Source organism: Vulpes lagopus, chromosome 4 (genome assembly GCF_018345385.1).
Source record: "Vulpes lagopus strain Blue_001 chromosome 4, ASM1834538v1, whole genome shotgun sequence".
In the NCBI taxonomy this organism is placed as follows: domain Eukaryota; kingdom Metazoa; phylum Chordata; class Mammalia; order Carnivora; family Canidae; genus Vulpes; species Vulpes lagopus.
This window is the reverse complement of record NC_054827.1, coordinates 135109647-135132052: the sequence shown is the minus strand read 5'-3', so window position 1 is coordinate 135132052 and position 22406 is coordinate 135109647. Positions and strand designations below refer to the sequence as shown.

At 39.6% G+C, this 22406-nt stretch overlaps 1 protein-coding gene across 2 annotated transcripts in view; it reads left to right on the top strand.

The window, feature by feature from the left end:
* The window catches only part of NWD2 (NACHT and WD repeat domain containing 2), a 174787-nt gene that overhangs the window by 45179 nt on the left and 107202 nt on the right, over window positions 1-22406 (top strand). The window contains exon 2 of one of the 2 annotated variants that reach the window (XM_041752107.1): window positions 16541-16629. In XM_041752107.1, the coding sequence (XP_041608041.1) occupies window positions 16541-16629 (89 nt within the window). Of the gene's footprint in view, window positions 1-16540; window positions 16630-22406 lie in introns of those variants that run through there. The other variant, XM_041752108.1, reaches the window with a different exon arrangement.

Below are 22406 nucleotides of genomic sequence, written 5' to 3'. Positions count from 1 at the left end.
CCCTGCCTGAAGGTTGAATGAACAATCCATTTTCTATTCTCACATCGATCTGATTTTCTGAAGCTGTTGCTTCTGTTCTCCTGATGGCTCATTCATCCTTCTCCCTAAAAATCCAACCGTCTTCCCATTCCTTTCTCATAGTTTCGGGTGAGCTAAGGGAAGAGGAAAGTGTCCTTAGGAAGGTCAAGACGCCATTTCAGAAATAAATTCCACCAGCATTTATTAAGGGCTCACTCTGTGCCAGGTACTGGGCTAGACACAGTGGATACCAAGATGAATAAAACATGAAGAACTCCCAGTATGGGGATACTGACAATAAGCCAATAACTATTACTCACTCTCTTCCGAAGATACTTATTGAGTCTCTCCTGTGCACCAGGCAATGGGGATGGAGCCCTCAACAAGATCAACCTGGCTCCTGCCCTCCAGAGCTTTAGCCCACAGTCAAAGGCAATCCTTCGTGATTCCAAGTGTGCTGAGTGTCACGAATCCGAAGTCAGCCTATTGCAGGAGCCAATGGCAGGCAGCTACAGCCTCCTAGGCCCTCCAGGAGGATGCAGGCAGTCAGAAAAGGCTTTCTGGAAGACATTGCCTTCAAGTTGAGATCTAAAGGCCAAGCAGAAGCAAAGTAGGGGAAAAGACTGCAGGAGTTTGTGGGAACAGGGCGGTGTGTTGGAAGAGTGGACTTCGAGTGTAGAGAGCAAGGAGGAAAGTGACGGAACAAAGCCAAGAAGGAGATAGGGTTAAATCCAGTAGATGCTTACAACATCCATCACGAGAAGGTGTCCGTATTGGACATGTTGAGTTTGCATTGTTTTCACTGTTCACACCCCAGATTAATTATCCAATAATTATCGGATTAGCTTCCCTGTCTAATCTAGAATTGGTCCCACTGGGTGTATTATATGTTATGTTGGCAAATCGAACTTCAATAAAAACAAAAAACAAAAAGAGAACAAAAAAGAAAAACAGAATTGGTCGTACTGTTTAAGAGAGAAGCAAAGCTAGGAGGAAGAGCCAGAGAGTCCTGGAACTAAGGAATGATATGACATGATTTTAGTTTAATCAGACCTCTTAAAATAAGCTGGTCTGTCGTGTCTGGAACCCAAAGAGCAAAGGTAAAAGGGATGGCCCGAATCCGTAGACTAAAGGCCTGAATTTAGCTTTGTCCTTCAGAGGCCCAGAATCCACCCAGGGCACAAGGCAATGATAACCACACCTGTTAACAGGCCTTACCTGGGTAGGTAGTTCAGCAGTTTAAAAATAAGTTAGTATGGCCAAATTATTACCTTTGGATCACTTTGATTTTCTTGCATTATTTAATACCTTGTAATAAAATTAAGTTATCATAACAAAAATAATATTCCAATGTAAGTATCGTTGTGAGGCTTAAAAAAAATCCCTTAAATGTAACATTTTGTGCATTTAGGGTAAGATTCTGGAGGGAAAAAATCCACAACGTTTCAGCTGCTGCATTGAATTGTGTGCTATTGCTGATAAAAATCTCCATTACCTTTTTGTAAATTTAATTTTAATTACATCAGCCTAGTGGGCTCCATGCAGATATTTACTTTTAGTATAATGGATTTTTAAGGGAAAATGCTCCATGAAAGCATCAAGCGTTGAATATTTTATTTGAAAGCAAATGGCAAAAATATTTTTGTAACATTCAATATTGATATTCTGGGGAAAAGCAGAGTGAAAACATCCTTTAATGGATTATAAGGAAACCTTTGCAACCTCTAGCTGTGAGTAGTAGTTAGAAGTCCACACTAATGATGATATATTATTCATGAATACACTGGAGTGAGAGGATAACTTTACAAAACTATTGTTTTCTTCGGTGTAAAACCGTATTAATGTGCAACATGTGGTATGATAGGACTAAGATAGTGTACCCCTTTAGTGAGAAGACCAGGAAAACAAAGCCATAAATATGTAATCATGTTATTTAAACTTACCTGAAATCCCTTACTGCTTTTAATTAGTTTAGAGAAGAATGTTCACTGGCAGGCCTCCTCCAGGTTTTCTGAGGTCTGAATTTTTTTTTTTTTTTTAATGACTGCGTAGGACTCATTTCATGGTGACTTTCCATAAGGAGCAGCTAAGAAGGATGTGGCCCAGGCCCCAAATGTCCACCTCACTCGTTGCCTATTCGTGAAAGCAAACTGAGGAACAGGGTGGACAGTTGGGTGAAGATGTGGCTTCCTTTTCCCTGGGTCCCAGATGTTCCAGGGAAATGGACTGTGGTTTTTGTCTATGACAGACATTTTTTGCTCAATTTGATATATTTGACTCTTTTAAGGATACCAGACCTGCTTCATGGCTATCAGGTATGGGAATCCTTTGTTAAAACCAGAGTCAGCAAAAACTTAGTCATCGAAAACTAGGATCACACAGATCTTAAAGATCATCCAAAGTATGGGCACGGATGCTTCAAGTGCAGCCGGTGATCCTGCACCCTACCTACATTCTAGTACCTCCACTAGCAGCAAATCCACCTTTTAAAGCAGCCCATTTGACCTGGAAAGCTCTAGCTAGCCAAATTTTTCTCTTGCTTTGGATTGCAGAGATCTCACAGAAACCTGTTTGCTATCCCTTACTCAGTGTGTATATTTTAATAACCAATGCACACCAAAGGCAGGTGTCACTGGGTGTCCCATTCCTGATTCTAGCCTAATTCAGCCTGTCTTCCTTATAATTGTTAAATCCTCATTTGTGTTACTGGCTAGTCACATAATCTGGCTCTTCCTTTGCTCTGCTCATGACATCCATTATCTCTGCTATGTTACCAGTGATTCCCATAAACTTCATCTCTACCCTTTCTTGGCCTTCATTCAATCCTGGATTTCCAAATGTCGCTGAAGCATTGCCGGGACACCCTTTCAAGCCTATAATATACTGAATTCCCTTCTTTTTTTTAAGATTTTATTTATTCATGATAGACAGAGAGAGAGAGAGAGAGAGAGAGAGAGAGAGAGGCAGAGACACAGGCAGAGGGAGGAGCAGGCGCCATGCAGGGAGCCCGACGTGGGACCCGATCCCGGGTCTCCAGGATCGCGCCCTGGGCCAAAGGCAGGCGCCAAACTGCTGCACCACCCAGGGATCCCCCTGAATTCCCTTCCAGAATGACCCCCCTGCCTACTGGCCATATATTCATTTTATTGTATTACCATTTTTCTGGTCTTCCAGGTTGAAGGTATATTTTTGTAACTTTTTATTTTGATATATAGGCAATCCCCATTACTCAAAGAGTCCATATTTGCAAATGTACTCACTAAAATTTATTCATAACCCCAAAAACAATACTTGCAGTGATCATTGTTGACGTGCAGAGCAGTGAAAACTGTGCATTGCCCACCATGCCTTGCTCCCTGCTATGCCTTCTTGTTTCAGCTCTCCTATAAGCAAGTATTCTTTCCAGTTTATTTAGTGCCACATTTTTCACATTTCTGTAATTTTTCTTGGTGGTTTTGCTACATAGAAGGACCTCAAAGAACAGTGCTAATGGCTATATATAGTAAGCACAGGAAATTTGTGTGATGCCTTAGGGAGAATACCTGTGTGCTAGATGGGCTTCATTCAGGCATGAGTTACAGTGCTGTTAGCCAGTGTTCATGAATCAAAAATACATATTAAATAAGGGGTCTTTAAAGAGAACACACATAAAATAAGGTTTTGGATTGAACAGTTGATGGAAAATACTGAGACCAGCAGCTTCCAGGAATCTAACCTTGTATTTCTCTTAGGAGCAGTGCTTCCGTATTGACTACTTCTGTGTTCATAGCAACTTCGTAGAACGTAACTACCCCAAATAACAGGAATCAGCTGAAACTTCAGACTTTCAGAAAAGGTACAAGGAGAGTAAAAAGAATTTCTGGACACCCTTCAACTAGATTCCCCAGATGCTAGTATTTTATGACATTCACTCTATTCCTCTATTTCTCTCTGTATGTGTCCAGCATAGATGTATATCCTTTGTACCAAAATGCTTCGATGTGTATTTCCTAAAATTAAGGACGTTGTCTTATGAAACCACAATACATTTATTAAAATCAGAAAATTAACAGAATTCCATATTACCTAATCTCTAGGTCTTATTAGGATTTACCAGTTGTACCAATAATACCAGATCATGCGTTGCGTTCAGCTGTTGTGTCTCTCTAGCAGTCTTTAATTCGGTCCACTTCTTTACTCCTTGACATTAACGTTTTTAGGAGTAATACAATCAGTTACCTTGTAGAAGGTCTTCAGTGTGATTGCATGTTTCTTTATGATTAAATTTATATTGTGCTTTTTTTGGCAGGAATATTACAAAAGTGAGTGCTCTCCTCAGCACACCTATCAGGAAGAATGTGATTGTAGATTTGTTCCATTTCTGGTAATGCTAATTGATTGCTTGGTTAAAGTGGTATCCACAAGGTTTTTCCACTACATGTTCCTTTTTATTCATGCCCTTCAGCCAAACACCCCCAAGAATATAACTGTGGCTGAACAAAGTTGTGTTGGTTGGCTCAAAACCAGCCTCCCAGTAAGGGAGAGTGCATACCATGAGTAGCTTCTGAACATCACAGATTTACCCTCAGAGGGTGTCATGGGGTGCTTATTATCAGACTTATGTTCTGTTACTTGGGGGATATTTCAAGGAAGTAGGGTTTTATTCTCGAATGGGTGCTTTCAGAAACAGGTGTCTCACTCCGGGGTAATAATTTTTATCTAGGAGGCAAGAGAAATATAGCAAAGCTAAACCTGTATTTGATAAAGAAGCAACAGTCAAGTCAGTAGGTAGAGGGAGATATTGGTCATTTTTTGTCATTTGGATGGCAATCTTTTTTCCCCCTATGGAATGGTTTTGTTTTTCTTTTACTTCATCATGGTCACAGGGTGACCTTGTCTAATATTAGTGATAGGCGAAATTTTTTACATTCACCATTCGAATACCATCATCTGGCTGTGAGAGCTAGGTCAGCTCCTATTTGACAACAGCAAGGGACTATTTTTTTCCTTATTACCATTTTTTCCGTTGTGATTAATGTAAGCATCCCTACTGAAGTAGATAGGTAGCTAGGTACACAATAGGTAGGTAGACATGTTGATGGGTGAATGAAAGTATGGATGGATGGGAAGGGAGAGAGTTCTTCCTTACAATAGAAGGGTAATTGATAAAAGTAAAAAATAATGGAAATTGTAACAGTTTATTCAGACAGGGATCTTCAATGGATGCTCTAACTGGTAGGCCAAAGGTTGAGGAGCAATAGGACACTTATGTACTCTCAAAGTATTTCCCTACAAGGTACTTATCAATTACAAGGAAAAAATAGTGTGTAAAGTAGAAACATTTTTGATCACTCTGGTGTGATGAAGATGGTGGTGGTGCAGCCAACTTTTACTGAGAAGTTCAACACTGAATCCTGATGCAGTAGACACCCCCTGAGGTTTATAAAGGCTTATGAACTAGCTCTAGGACATGCACTTTATGTTTAACCGGGCCAGTATTCATACCTAGGGTTTTCCATAAAGAACAGCCATACTGTGCCATCTCCTTCTTGTATCTGGCATTTTTTTTTGTTCCTTCCATAATCAAGGTATAAGATCTCTTCACCTCCTGTATGGATTATTGTCTCTGTTTCCAGGTAGTCGTCCCAATTTCAGTTTCCCCCTTGTCATATCTGCCATATGGATTGTTCCCTTTTGTTCTTCTCCATGAGATTACATTTGCCATGTCATCACTCTGCCCCTTCATCAAGTCCAGACCCCTCAGTAACTTGATCCCACTGCCAGAACTGGTTTTCCCTATTCTGTTTGGAAGTTTTATTCACTGACTCCCACCCCTTTCTATAGTAAGCTCTAGGTCTTTTTCTCCATTAGAAAGCTCTCTTTTCTACCCTACTCTACTTATTTTCAAGTCATAGCTTCCCTAAAGGCCTCACCAACTTGGGCCTCAATGTCAGTCTTGTATCTAGAATAGGCTGTATTTGGGGATGCCTGGGCAGGTTAGTTGGTTAAGCATCTGCCTTCAACTCAGGACATGATCTCAGGGTCCTGGGATCGAGCCCCACACCAGGTTCCCTGCTCAGTGGAGTCTGCTTCTCCCTTTCTCTGTCCATCTGCCTCTCCCTCTGCTTATGCTTGCTCTCTCCTGCTTACTTTCTCAAATAAATAAATACAATCTTTAATTTAAAAAAATGCTCTATTCAGCTTAATGTGGAATCAGTTTTTGGTTTCCTAGAAGGACCTCATTTTTTACTCTAAAATGCAAGTTCCTCTGCACTGGGGACCATGCAATGTTTGTGTCGGTTCCCCAGCACCCAGAGGAGTGCTAGGGACATGGTGGATGATGGGCAAGTGGAGGACAGACTGATGGATACTCTAAGCAAACAGGTCAGCCAGGGGCAAGTAGGCCTGTCAGTGAAGAAAGAGCTGCATTTGGACCTGCTATGAAAGATGTTCTTCTCATAGTTAACTGAAATGTGTAATAAATTGCTTTTATTCTTTTTGTGTGTATTATTTTCTTTCCCATTTAATTTTGAGAAAGAATTGCTGTTACATTCCCAAATTCCCAGCACACAGAAGCACCTCAAAAGGTTTATAACTAACAGAATAATTGTAATATAACCCCTGTATGTTGTACTGTGGTGAAGAGTGCTACCTGATGGTCCTCAAACACATCATGTGCTTTTTAAGCTTTCCTCGTTTGCTCATGCTTCTACGTCTTCTAGAAGCTACTTCTCCTTTCTGCCCCGGAAACTCTTGTCTGTATTGCAAATCCTAATGTAGTGGTCATCTACTCTGGTAAACTGTCTCTGGTAATCAGGAAAAGAAAATGATCCCTCTGTCTGTACTTCAGTAGCATTTTGCTTATTATACCTCTGGTCTAGAACTTACTGTGCATTATTGGAAATCTGATTCTCGACAGACCTTCTGGATCCAATATGTTGTGAGTGCTGAGAGCAAGGTTGTGCCTTGTGTCTTTTATTTAAAAAAAAAAAAACAGTGTAGCAATAATCATTAATGTGACAGGCCCTTGTTGAGAACTCCATGTGAATGAAATCATTGTACTGGAGTATGAAATTCAAATTATTTATTATTTGAGTGAGTAGATCTGAGATGCCACATACAGTTCTAACTGATTATTCCTTAAATAGACGTTGGCATGAAATGAAGAGAATAATTAGAGATGAATGATGCCAATTTGAAGAAAAATTTTTTTAATTACAAAGAAACTGACAACTCCAGAGTCATCAATTTTGCAGTAACTTCGCTTTCTGTGAATCATTTTGTAGTAAAAAATGAACTGTTTTAGAAAAGAAAAGAATCTTATTTTGTTACAATAAGCCACAAAAAAGGATTTAAGTTTCTTCAACAACATGTACTGTTGTAATATTAATATTTAGTTTAATGACTTTCCTAGAAATTTTAACAAGCAGACTAAACAAAGAATAGATACTCCGAAAACATAGGGAATGAAGAAGGTCTGGATTTTCCCCATACCTGATTTACATGCTAGTTTTATCTAAGATTGTAATTCTTTTTAACCCCACAAATTAAACATTATTATTTTATGCAACTAATATTTTTAGGTTTAGTTATATACTTACCAGTTTCTTTGTACAACATTTTTTACATCTCAAACTTGACATTTGGAATAATTTTTTTTCTATCCGAAATATAAATTTTTGAATTTCCTTCTAAGGAAGATGACAGGAAACTCCCTTTTTATTTTTCTAGAAGCATTCCTTATTGCCTTTTATTTTTTTTTTTTGGAAAGATAATCTTGTTGTTTTTTCTCTCAGTGGAGTGAAGAAAATATTCTACAGTTCTTTTGCTTCAATACTGTTGCTGGTACCATGTCAGCTAAAAATATAATTGTCATTAATTGTTGTAGGTAATTGGTCTTTTTTCCCTGGCTGTTTTTAAATCTTCTCTTGGTTTTGGTGTCTTCATTTTCACTCTGAAATGGAATCCTATGTATTTATCATACCTGCAATTTGTTGGACTTCTTAAGGACTGGTATCTTCCAGCAAATCTGGGAAATGTCTAGCCACTATCTCTGCAAGTACTGCCTCTCCTTGATCTCTCTCGTCTCTCTCTGGGACTTGAGGGACACATGTTAGATTTCAGTATTTCATCCATATTGGCTAATCTCTCAGATTTTTCTTTTCTTTGTCTCTCTCTCTCTACTGCATTCTGGTGATTTATTCATACTTTTCTGTTCATTTATCTTTCTTCAGCTGTTTATTCCATGAAGTTTTAATTTAAATGTTTTTCATTTCTAAAGGTAGTATTAGATTCTGTTTCTGAATCTTCTTTTATGGTTTTTCTTCGTTTCCTACTCCTGCTTTATCTAATGCCTACTATTATTCTCTTTGAACATATTAAGTATTTATTCTGTATTCCAGATACTTCTGTAGTCCTATGTGAACCTGATTTAGCTGGATTGTTTATTTCAACTCATGGTGCCTTCTTTCCTTGTATTTTTATTGTTTGTTTTCATGTGTGTTGATGGGAAGTACAAGGGTACTTAATATTCCTTGGAATGTTTAATTTTCTGGAATTCATTAAGGCATCATTTAAAAATATGCTTCTCAGGCACCAGGGGTCAATGCCAAAATGGGACTATTTAAAAATAAGTTACAGACTTGAGATTTGTTAGATCTTAAATAAGATGAATTTACACTACTAACCTGCAAGACGTCTGGCTTGTGATCACACACATCAAGGAGATTGTTTTCTCTTCTTCCTCATGCAAATATAATTTTTCTTTTTGATGATTCATTTTTATTTACCCTCACATTGAAGATCTAGCTCTGTCCATGGGGCCATGTCCTTTTTCCTGTCAAACCCATCACTTTGAGTAGGGCTCTGTGCTTTGTCTTCAGCCTACCATATATCCACATGAGACATAAGCAATATTAGAAGTCTCTAAGATTTAATAGAAAATAACTAAAAGTTGGCCTCAGGAATCCCTTAGCTTCTGAGATTCACCACACCTTGGACTGCTGTGCATTGCTTAGAGTTTTCCAACCATGTGACACATATAGAAAGATACATTTTTAAATTCTTAATATTTTAGCTGTGTTTAGGGTGATAATTGTTTCTTCGACATTATCAGAAACAAGTCTAGCACTATTACCCTTTTTTTTTTAAAGATTTTATTCATTTATTCATAAGACACAGAGAGAGAGAGAGAAAGAGAGAGAGAGAGGCAGAAACACAGGCAGAGGAAGAAGCAAGCTCCATGCAGGTAGCCTGACATGGGACTCAATTCTAGGACTCCAGGGTCATGCCCTGAGCTGAAGGCAGATGCTTAACCACTGAGGCACCCAGGTGTCCCTGATTTCTTAAAATCTATTTGGTCTGAAATTATATACTCAGTCTGCTTTTGGTTATTGTTTGCATGTTATTTTTTTCTATCCTTTTACTTTCAACCTATTGATGTTTTTAAACCTACAGTGTGTCACTTGTAGATAGCATAAAATTAGATATGGTTTAATTATCCAGCCCAACCATATTTTGAGTGCTTATTCTTACTTAAAGTTATCAGTGATATGCTTGGATTTATTTCAGACCTTTGGCTACTTGTTTTCTACATATCTCATGTCATTTTTCTTCATCTGCTCTCATGTTACTCTCTTCTTTGTTAAATATTTTAGTGTATCATTTTAATCCCTTTGCTGTGTTCTGTTTTTATTTAGTTGTGTTTTTTTAGTGCCCTAGGGATCACAAAATCTATCTTAATTTATTATACTTTAGATGAATACTAACAATTCTGGTAAAACATAAAGGCTTTGTTACCACTATGGCTCCATTTTCTCCTTCCTCTTTTGTGTTATTATCACCATGTGTTATATACATATGTATGTATGTTTTTTAAAACCCAACGATGCAATATTCTAATTAATGCTTTATTATATAGTCTTTTTTTCAAGAAATATAAAAAGAGGGAACCTACTAAGTATTTTCAAATAACATATCTGACAAAGAGTTTCCAAAATATATAAAAAACTGATACAACTCAATACCCAAAAAACAAATAATTCAATTAAAAAGTGGGCAGAAGACATGAACAGACATTTCTCCAAAGAAGACATACAGATGGTCATGAAAAGATGCTCAAAAACACTCCTCATCAGGGAAATGCAAATCAAAACCACAATGAGATACTACCTCACACCAGTCAGAACGGCTAAAATCAAAAACATAAGAAACAAATGTGGGTGGGGGAAGATGGGGGAAATAGGGTATGAGGATTAAAAAATACACTTACAATGATTTTTAAAAATGCTTAAAATATTTTAAAAGTGTAAATTTAAATTGGCAAATTTAAAGCCTACAATACAATTTTGTTAACTATATCTACATCTCTATACATTAGATCTCTAGAACTTGTCCATCTTGCCTAAATGCAACTTTATACCCTTTGACTACACCTCTCCCATTTCCCCCTTCAGCCCCTGGCACTCATCATTCTACTCTCTGCTACTCTGAGTTTGATTGTATTAGATTTTTGCCAAAAGTGAAATACTATAGTAATTGTCTTTCTGTGTCTGACTTATGTCACTTAACATCATATCCTCCACATAGTTTTGTTGGATATGCAATTCTTGGTTGACTTTTTTTTCCCTATTATTTGAGTATATTGTTCCATTACCCTCTGAATTCCACACCTTCTCATGAGAAATCAGCCCTTAATTGTATTGTTTCCTTGTATGTGATGAGTCATTTTTTTCTTGCTACTTTCAAGATTTGCTCTTTATCTTTGGTTTTAACCATTTGACTAGGTGTCTAACCATGGATCTCTTAGTCATTATCCTGTTTGGGTGCTTTGAACTTCTTGGATGTGTGGATTAATGCCATCCATTAAATTTGGGACATTTGAACAATAATTTCTTCAAAATTATTTTTCTCCTTTCTCTTACTCCTGTTCTTGGGACTTCCTTTACCAACATACCACTATAGTTGATGTTGTCTCACAGGTTTCTGTTCATTATTCTTTAAACATGGTTACCTGAATTTCCTTGAAGATATTTGTAATAGCTGTTTTGAAGTCTCTATCAACTAAATTGCGCATAGGAACCTGCTCAGAGACAATTTCTATTGACTCCTTACTTCTCCTGAATAGGTATCACAGTTTTCTGTTTCTTTATATATCTCAACATCTTTTGTTGAAAAGTGAACATGTTAAGTAATACATTGTAACAAATCTAGATCTTGATTTTTACCTCAGAGTGTTTTTTTTTTATTTGTTTGCATTTAAGGGATTCATTTAGTAACTTGCCTGGACTAAATTTATGGAATTTGTTCCCCACATGCAGGCATCTGCTGTCTCTGCCCAGTTATTTGATGGTAATGGTGATGGTGATGGTGATGATGATAATGAGGGTAATATGCCTGGCTTCCCAGGGGTCACCCTCTTTTCTGCATAGCTTAGTGTCAGTCAATGATTTTTCAGAAGTTTCTTCCTGAATGTCTCAAGCCAATGGGGCCTCTGTTCTCTGCCAGTGACTGTGTGGGTTGGGAAACACATGCAAAGTTTAGCCAGTGTTTAAACCTATCCCAGCTTTTACTTCCCACTAGATCTTTAATTTCCATGATATAAAGATGAATGAGAAAGTTCCTGCATTTCATGAATTTGAAAGTCTAATGGGGGAGACAAACTAATAAATTATGATAAAGTATAATGTATGATGTTATATAGAGGTGAGCACAGTGCCGTGGGATGAGCTGCAGAGAGCCGGTCTTTCTATAACTAGTAAGATTCCACTAAGTATGTTACCTTTGGGGCTCAGAAAGGTTGGAGTCTGCCAAGCAGAGGGATGTAGTAGATAGGGGATTCTATGCATGGAAAGCAGTATGTGTAAGGATAAGGTTTGGGTTCAAGTAATATCTGAAAAACTATGTAGGAGGGTGCATGGCAGTAGAAGATGGAACACCACTGGAAAGACATGTATGTCTGCTGAACATTCTGGTCTTTATCTCCTGGGCCACGAGATGCCGGCCAAGGCCTTTATTGATCAAATTAGTTGCTGGTTTTGTTTTGTCTTAGATTTATGTCCAGCACCTCTCTGGAGTATAAGACTGCAATAAGGAGGAACAGATAACACATCCATCAAATAGGAGACTTTTGGACCCTCAGGGTTGAGAGATGGTGAGTGCAAGACCAGAGAGTGGCCAAGTTCAAAAGCTGTTCATGACAAAATTGTCAGGATTTGGTGATATTGAAGTAAGGATGGATCAGTGTGGCTGGTTGGGCCCAGAGGGCCTAGAAGGCATGGAGAGGGGACAGCCTCTGGGAAGCCGCCAAACAAGAAATCAACCCAAACAAAACCAACAAAAACTAGATAGCATGTCCAGATGAACCAGTGGCTAACAGGCTAGCTGAAGAGGGAGAACCCAGGCAGGAGATGTACAGAAACCTGGGAGAACTAGCTGGAACAGCAGTTGTTGCAGAGGATGTGTGCTGGATCCTAAGTGAATTTTTCTGAGCTGCCTAGAAAAAAGTGACTTACTCTCATACCCCTGGTCTTAAGTTTGGGTGAAGCAGGGACAGTAAGAAGGGCAACATGGTCATTTTGGCACTTGTAGTAAAAATTTGGAATCGGTCTAAATCCTTCGTGAAGTGGGATAATGGTATTGATTAAGGATACTCCCTCAACTAAGGCTCTTCCTGTAACTCAGACACTGCACAGAGACTAGTCATCAGCTCTGAAATCATTGAGGAATTATTTGGAGTACAGCTCCTTAAAAAACCTAATAGTGCTGCACAAGTGTTAATGCATCTCCTCAAAGTGATAAGGAACTAGGCGGATACAAGTGGATGTGATGACTACGTAGAGTCAATGAGTCAGTGATGTACTTTGTCTCTGATCTACACTTTTTTAAGAAGTCACTTTTTATGTGTGACATTCTGTAACTTAATGTTTCCAATTTATGACATTCTAATGTTTTTTAATTGCCAACCATCCGGATTTGCTGTTAGTGTGAATCAGGTTTTTTAATGTAATTAAGCCAGCTTATCTGTCACCCATTATAATTAATCCATTCCATCTTAATTACTTTTCCATTTCCAGAGCTAATCATCACATATTAATACAACTATAAGAAAATCTGCGTCATTTTTGTGATATAACTAATAACACAGTGTCTGTCAGATATGTGCATATGCTTTCTTCACAGCTTTTGGGAAGGTTCAACATAATTTGGTAAAATGTATTTAGTATTCTGCTGGAAACAAAGAAAGCAAAAGAGAAATCAGTATTTCATTCACTTCATGCAACATACTTTGGAAACCCCATCATTTATTTCCCAGAATTCCCCATAGTCTTGATTCTGTATCCATCCAGTGACAACCTGTAGCAAGTGCTTGTTTCTGGAGGTGATTACAGGGAAGCATCATCTGTCAGATAATTTTGGTCACTGGTGCATGTGTAGGTTTTTTTCATTCACTCAGTTCTTAATTGAGCACAATTCCGATCACTGGGGATGTAGCAGTAAATGAGACAGAAGAAGGTTGTGACTGTTTGAGCTCACATTGCAGTGGAGGAGACAGATAGTAAGGAATAATAGCAAGAGTAGTGATGAGTGATGTGCAAAGGATTTGGAAGGTGACAGGACAGAGAGTTGGGTCCATAGATGGAGGGCTTGGAGAGGTCTCTCTGAGGAAGTAGCACTAAAGCTGACACCTGAATGAAAGGAGATGCCATGAGATGGTCCCAGGACTGAGCATTACTGGAGGAAGTCCTAGCTAGAGCAAAGGCCAGGAGTAGGCACGTAATCTAGGTAGTGGTAAGAGAGCACTTTGGAAGAGGGAGAGTATTCATGGTAAGGAGTGTGGATTTCATCCCTAGTGCCATGCAGAGATGCTGGAGGGCTTTATGTGATCTGATTTGCATTTGCAAAAGATCAGTCTGGCTTCTCTATGGAGAATAGATTAAAGGGGGGCAAGAATGGGAATAGGGCAGTAGAGTCCAGATTTAAAGGTGAGTTGAGCATTCCTTTACTGTTCCATAAAGTTACATTGTGCATCATCTTTCCAAGATTCTTTTCTTTTCTTTTCTTTTCTTTTCTTTTCTTTTCTTTCTTTTCTTTTCTTTTCTTTAAGATTTTGACACAGGGAGAGAGAGCACAAGCAGGGGGAGAGGGAGAAGAAGGCTCCCCACTGAGCAGAGAGCCCAACAATGGGACTCAATCCTAGGACCCTGGCTGGGATCATGACCCGAGCCAAAGACAGAACTTAACCAACTGAGCCCTACAGGTGACCCCAAAGGTTGATTCTTTGCATAATTCCTATAGTTAGAGCAAACTGTGGAGTACAGCTCTCTAGATTCAAATCTGATTCCTCCAATTTAGAGGTCATCTAACTTCAGGCAAGTCTCTTAATCCCTTATATTTCAGTTTCCTCATAAAAAAATGGAATAGTAGGGTGCCTGGGTGGCTCAGTCAGTTAACTGTTCAACTCTTAATTTCACAGCTTGGGTCATGATCTCAGGGTCACAGTGGGAGCAAGCCCCAGGTCAGGCTCTGTGCTCAGCATAGAATCTGCTAGAGATTATTTCTCTCCTCTCCCTCTGCCCCTCCCTCAGCTTGTGAGCTCATGCTCTTTCTCTCTCTCTCTCTCTCTCTAAATAAAAAGAATCATTTAAAAAAAAAGATGCAATAGTAATTTTACCTATTTCATAGAGTTGTCAGAAGTGACTAAGAAAATACATGTAGAAATACTTAGTACATGACAATAGTAAGCACTCAGTAAATATTAGAGATAATAGACGATATTTCTGTCTTAATCACCGTTACTATACCACATTCAGGTGGCAGTACTTAGTAATGAGTTACAATAACATTTATAAGAAATCTTTAAAAATTGTCCATGTATTATATTGGTACTATTTTAGCATACCTTAATCCTGTTTATTTAATTATGTAATAATTTAATATAATCATATTATTATTATGCATATTATTCCCAACTTCTACATCTGGTAGTATTTATTTTTAAAGTGACTTCTGTTATTTGCATTTTAAACATAATCAGCTTTATTGTGAAGTTAGTGTTTTCAGCCCTTAAAATGAGATGAAAGATGGTGGGCCTCTGATCCTGAGATTATATAAATCATATTAAAACTTACCTTACTGCCTCCACTAGTGCCATAATAGCACATGGACACTGCTCAAATGTACCACTCCCTCACTTGGTCCTCCTGCTTCCCTTTTGGACGTAGGGCCCATGTTGGATCTATGGTTAGAAAAGACCCTATCCATTTGGACTGTAGGGTAACCTAGAAGCCTTGTATTGAGTCTTTGGTTTCCCTATAAACACTGGTTTCTGTCACTATGTCAGGGCTGCAGCTGCATTTCAGATGCTTGAGATTGGTTATTTACGTCTCAAAATAGTCTTGACAACAGTGGGAAAGTAGAGTAGGTCAGCGCACCATATGGTTGAATTTGCATGGACAGATGAACTTGAGAATAATAAGGAAAGTCTTTTAAACTGGCTTTTAGCGATAAATGTGGGATGCAAATATTTCATAGCTATGGCTGGGATTGAGGTACACTTAGCAGATGGTATTTTTCAAGAGATGAGACATTAACCTAATTCTTTTAAATTGCTGTTCTCCTATTTCACTGGAGTTAGTTGGGCAAGGACAGCCTCTGTTTGCTGTGATCATTTTACAGCATCATTGATGCAGAGCAGCACCCAGTACAGGTGGCTTTGGAAATCCCTTTCAGTGCAAAACATTCAACATTAAATACATACTCTGCGGTTCTTCTGGTTTCAAGTTCTCTGTTGCTTCTCTTATGTTTTTTTTTTTTAAGGACATGAAGAGTAAAAATGATTTTTGAAGTTTCTCCATGGTGTAACACATGCAAAACAATTACCCTCTCTGATACAACAGGCAGTACTTGTGCCCAGGGTGGCAGGCGTTACTCTGCTAAACCTCTGCCCAACTGCACCCACCAGGCATGGGATGTGCTAGTTTGGAAGTTGGCTCCTGCAATTTGTCTTTCCTAACCATTGTCCCAATTGCCTCGATACTGTACTGAATTTTGTAAAAGTCGAATTATTTCTAAATACTATAGAAATGATGATAGAAATTGGATAAGTTTTGGAATCAGTAACTAATGTGTGTGTGATTTTGTAACTTTTGCATGTAATGGGGATAAAAACACCTGACAGCTGATAACCCTACGATTTTTCCTTCTGCCTTTTCCAAAGACAGCGTGGTCTGGCCATTTAAGAGATTCACATGAGGGTCTGGAAACGTGAATTCCCAGCTCTGCCAGTACACACGGTAGTGGCCAGTGGGGCTCCCCTCCATCCCACAGGCTTCTTGTGCACATCTGGTAGGGAGGTCTCTTCCCCCCCCCCCCCACCCGTGCACTGTTAGGAGCAGCTCTCCTCCCCCAGTAATCAAATATCCCATCATTTCATAATGGGCACCCAAGTTGATTATATTAATGCTAATATTTGTGAGCTTATTTTTTCAGAAATATGTATGTGTAGACATAACGCCCTTTCTATGTGTTTGTTTTTCTACTACAGATACGGGAGCAGAAAGACAGGCACTAAGAGAAAATGTGTATCCCAAATTGAGAGAATTCTGCAGAGAAAACTATGGATTAGAATTTCAGGTAACTCTGACATTAATTTCATTTTTCATATGTCAGCTCAATGACGTTTGTGCTTGCTTATTGTCACAACTTCGATGTTATTTAAAAAAAAACATGTCTTAAGCCCTGAAAATTTTCATTTCTTTAAGCATGGGTAAAAAGGAACACTGGAAGATGGAAATAAAATATCTAGTCCTTTGGGGGTGGGGGGCGCCTGGGTGGCTCAGTCAATTAATCATCTGCCTTCAGCTCAGGTCATAATCCTAGGGTCCTGGGATCGAGCCCCACATTGGGCTTCCTGCCCAGTGGGGATCTGCTTCTCTCTGCCCTCCTGCCCCTTTCCTTCTGCACTCTCTCTCTCTCACACACATAAAATCTTAAAAAAAAAAAAAAAAGTCATTTTTGGTACTTTGCACTTTTATGCTGTTTCTTGGCCCCTGCCTGCTATTAGCTCATCTTCTCCTTTAAAAAAAAAAAAAAAAAGATTTTATTTACTTGTTTATTTGAGAGAGACATTGAGAAGGAGAGAAAATGAGCAGAGGGAAAAGGAGAAGTGGGCTCTCCTCTGAACAGGGAGCCCGATGTGAAACTCGATCCCAGAACCCTGGGATCATGACCTGAGCTGAAGGCAGATGCTTAACTGACTGAGCCACCCAGGCACCCTCATGTTTTCCTTCTAACCATGTTTATTTGCTTCTTGCTAATCTCCACCCTTCTCAGGAAGGTGATGGTTGCTGAGCCCATGCCTCTCCGCTGTGGTCTCTAGAAATGGTTTGCACCTAAAAATTGGGACCAGCTTTCTCCCAGGTGTTTTCTTTTAGCAGCCTGGCCAGCCCCTTGCCTTCTAGCTTGCTTTTTAGTTTTTGTTCACATCGTAGAATGTCCTTTTTCCTATTTCAGGGATTTGCCATTTACCCAAATATAAAAAAAAAAAAAAAACATCAACCTTTATAGAGACAATAACTCTGCACGACATTGCTAAAGTTCATGAACACCTTGGCATTTGTAGACACCACTGATTTTGCCACCTGATAGAAAAGTACTAGGAAACATTAGGCATATCTTGAACATCCTCAAATTTAAAAAGTAAGTGGCTCCTGGAACAGATAGCATTATTTAGCCAGAAGTTTTCAACCTCATTCACAACGGACATATTAAGTACATGTTTACATTGGTAGGTGAGGAGTATGTACCAGGGGTCTGTGGTATAAGAGTGCAAAATGCATCTTTGTTAGTGGAAGAAAACTCCACCCTTCATTTATTTCCTCCTGCATATTCATTTATTTCCTCATGATGCTTTCTGATGTGATGAATAAAATAGTTGATCTCCAAATGGCTTCAGTCCCCATGCCTGCTGTCAGCAGCAGGCCCTTAAATGACACACATATTGAACAATTACTCATAAATCACCATTTGCTAGGTAAATGGTGAACTTAAATTCCTTGTTGCGAATTCAGCACTGTCTTCTCTGAGGAACCTGAGGGTCTCAATTGTTACCAAAATTCTGATCCGTCAAGATTCGCAAAGACATAGATACTCACTGGGGACTCAGTTACTCTAGAGAAAGTGATGTGTATCCAAACATGTTAATCCCATCTTTGAGTTTGTTTGGATTTGCATCTTTTTTTTTTTTTTTAGTAGAGAAAGTTGTTGAGCCACAGACCAGCCTGCATGAAACATGGTATTAAAATCAGCTGAGGGGAGAGGGGAGAAAAGTATATTTTCTAAATTATAAGCCCTCCCAGGAAAAGACCAATGAAGCCAGAGGAAAGCTGTAGAAGGCAAGGTCCATGGAATAACTTGACAGCAAAGATCATTCTAGGTAGGTGCATTGAATGAGTCATTGAGGTACTGGGCAGCAGTGGAAACCACATTAAGCAAAGAAAAGCTGGGACTGAACTCCCAACTTTCCACTGTGACTCCCTCAATAGGTGTCTGAAATAGGGAGTGGTGACCGCTTTGTATCTAAGGTTCTGTTTGGAATAAAAATATGCAGGGTTGCGGAGATCCCTGGGTGGCTCAGCGATTTAGAACCTGCCTTTGGCCCAGTGTGTGATCCTGGGGTCCCGGGATTGAGTCCCACATCGGGCTCCCTGCATGGAACCTGCTTCTCCCTCTGCCTGTGTCTCTGCCTCTCTTTCTCTATGTCTCTCATGAATAAATAAATAAAGTCTTAAAAAAATATATGCAGGGTTGCATTTGCTTCCCACCTTCTGAGCCTAACAGGAGCTGAAATATATCATGCTTGAATCTTCTAAGAATATCCTTTTTAGTATAGTCTCTTTTAGTAGATTGATTATAGATCTCCCTGAAGATATATTTTCTAGTGAGATGGCTCTCCTTTCTCAGCTGCAGCAAAATGTGATGCTGGGAGCTTCATGAAAAAAAGTAATTTACCTGTATAGTCCTCTGGATTTCATCTTTAGCTGTGCATTGAACCCAGAGGAAATGAATTTCTTAGACTTACCCAAACGTATACTGGTCTCTCGTAAGCTTCCTTGCCTTTTTTATGCTATTCTCTCCATCCACAATGCTTTGCAACCAGCTTCTTCCCCTGCCACCCCCAAAGTTCTGCTCATTCTTAAGACTCTTGCAGATCCTAAGTCAGGCCCCCCTCTCCTTCTGACCACAGCCCTGGAGCTACATGTCCTCCATGTGATTCCTTGAACACTTCAAGTGCATTCTCATTTAAGGTTTTTGCCCTGGCTGTACTTTCTTTGTGGAATGTCCACTCTGTCATCTTCACATTGGAGCTTTCTTAGGGTTCTCCAGATCTCCACAAAAATGTTACTTCCTAGAGATGCTTCCCTCAGGACCCAATCTAAAGTAACCACCTAGGGGATTTCTTTAACATCACCCTATTTTAGTTATTTGCATAGCATGTGTCAGTATTGGATGTTTTGCCTTTTTCATGTATTGGCTTGCATATTGTCTCTGTCCCACGACATTATAAGTTTCACAAGCACAGGGTCTTGTCTGCCTTCATGACAGCTGTATTATTCCTCGCCCTAGAATAGTGCCCGACCCATAGCAAAAGTAGATAGGAAAAGTGTTGAACAAGTGGATGCCTTTCTGAGCATACAAATGAAGTCTCAGTCCAAATATTACTTGCTTAAGGAAGCTTTCACTGATCCTCTGACCCTTCTAGGATATGCCATGTACCCTCCTCTTTGCTCTCTGTAATGTAATATGTAACTCTCAGTTGTGCATCCAGTTTGTTCAAGAAGTATTTGTTGACCATTGAGCACAGGCCAGGCAACATCCCAAGTGCTGGGAATACAAAAATAATAATAATAATAATAAGATCCTCTTTTTGTGGAGCTTCCAATATTATTGGGGGAGGTAGACAATAAGCCATAAATACCCAGTGGTTATAGATGCATTTTATTGAGTAAATGCTTTTAGGAAAAGGAAGACAGGATAAGGAGATAGGGAATGTCAGGTAGTCAGGGAAGGACTCAGTGATAACCTTGGAACAGAGATCTATCAAAAGTGGTGGAGCAAGTCTTGCAGGTGGTGCCTTGGTAGGAGAATTCCAAGCATTGGCAACCAGAAAAAGGGAGTATGTTTAGAATATTCTAGGAGCAGTAAAGAAGTCAAGTGTGGGTGGAGTGGAGTAAGAGAAATACTTGTAGTAGAGGACATCAAACTCATATGAGACCTTCTGTGCCAAGATTAAGGATGTAGAGTTGTCCTGAGTATGAAGGGAAAGGGGGACATTATAGGACTTGTATTTAAGAGGGTTGCTCAGGCTCTGTAAAGAGACTGGAATGGGGGTGGGGGGAGTAGTAGAAGCAGGAGGGTGGTGCAAGTTAAGAAGTGATCATGGCAGGGACTAGAGCAAGTGATGGAGAGAATGAGACATCTGGTGAGGTAAAGTTTTCATCATCTGTCTCTAAGGTCTCAATGTTCTTAGGACTGGAACTGTGTCTTACTCAACATCTCCCAGTGATGAGTCAAGTGTCTGGCACCTAGTAGACCATTGAGTTAAATATTATGGAAGTGGTAGAAAATGCAATTACATTTTACACAAGACCTTCTAATTTTATCCCTATATCCCTATAAATGCCTGTTGGGCAGTGTCTTTAGTGTTTCCTTAATTTTTTTTCATATAAATGAAGATGTTTAATGAAAAAAGGATAATCAGATCTTCTGATTATGAACTCCAGTTAGATCTATGTATGATACACACAAGTCAGTTGTTGCCCAGGGATAGAAACAGATGAATGGAAGGAACATTGAGCTCACTCAGGGCAGAGAACACACATGGCTTCGGAAGAAGACAAGGTGTTTAAGGAATATGTCATTTGACTTGCCAGTGTTGGGTTAATGCCCTCAGTTACAGAGAAGAGGATAGAAAGGGAGAATGAGGGGAATAAGATGGGAAAAATAAAGACAGATTGGGGTGAAAAGCTGGTGGTGCAGGGCCCAGTGAATAGAGGACTCATCCACAGGTGCCATCTGTTCTTACTTTCCAAGGTTTCTGCTCCATTCTTACTGCCCAGACTCTAGTCTAATCCTTAATGGTTCAAAAATTGGATAAATGATAGGACACCTGGGTGGTTAAGTAGTTGAGCGTCTGCCTTCAGCTCAGGGCGTGATCCTGGAGTCCTGGGATCAAGTCCCACATCAGGCTCCCTGCATGGAGCCTGCTTCTCCCTCTGCCTGTGTCTCTGCCTCTCTCTGTGTCTCTCATGAATGAATAAATAGAAGCTTTTTTTAAAAAATTGGATGAATGAAAAGCAACTGAGCTCTTTCCCCACTTACTGCCAGTTGGTTACAAGTTGTTGAGGAAGAGACTAGTTCTCACTTATTTTCAAGTCCCCAGGGCCTGAAATGTTTCACATTTAGTAGGGTTTAGTAAAAGCGTGCTAAGCAGAACTGCCCACACCATCGCCCTGCTTGAGTTTTTCTATACATCACCACCAGAGCAATCTTTACTTAAATGTCATGTTGTCAGTTCCTTTGTTTAAAAGCTTTTAATGGCTCCCTGCTGCCTACGGGGGTCCCTCTTTACTGTGATTCAGCTGTCTGTCCAAGTTCATTTCCCATTCTCCTCAACACAAACATGCACTCCAAGCCTGTCCTCAGAGCACGTCTTGTGGATTGCTCATTCTCGACTTTCTTATCAGAAATACCCTTTCTTGGAGCACCTGGGTGGCTCAGTCAGTGAATCAATCTGCCTTTTGCTCAGGTCATGATCCAGGGGTCCTGGGATTGAGCCCCACATTGGGATCCTTGCTCGGTGGGGAGTCTGCTCCTCCCAACTCTTTCTCTCTCTCACAAATAAATAAATAAAATATTTTTAAAAGATTATTTATTTATGAGAAACACAGAGAGTCAGAGATACAGGCAGAGAGAGTAGCAGGCGTCCTGTGAGGAGCCTGATGTGGGACTCAATCCCAGGACCCTGGGATCATGACCTGAGCCAAAGGCAGACACTCAACCACTGAGCCACCCAGGTGCCCCTAAATAGATTCTTTAATCTAAATCTAAATAATCTAACTACCCTCCCCATTTATGTTCCTTCTGAACTGGCCACTAAGCACCCCTCAGACAGATTGATGCCTTTGGTCAAAGGTCTTCTGTTGTACTCAGAAAGTCATTGGGCATCAGGCTCCCTGCTCAGCGAGAGCTTCTCCCTCTCCCCATGCCTCTCCCCCACTTGTGTTCACTCTTTCTCTCTCTTACTCTCAAATGAATAAATAAAATCTTTAAAAAAAATACCCTTTCTCTTCCCCATCCTGCCCCTGCCCTCAAAATCCAGCTCAAGGCCTAGCTTTCTTAAAAAGTCTTTT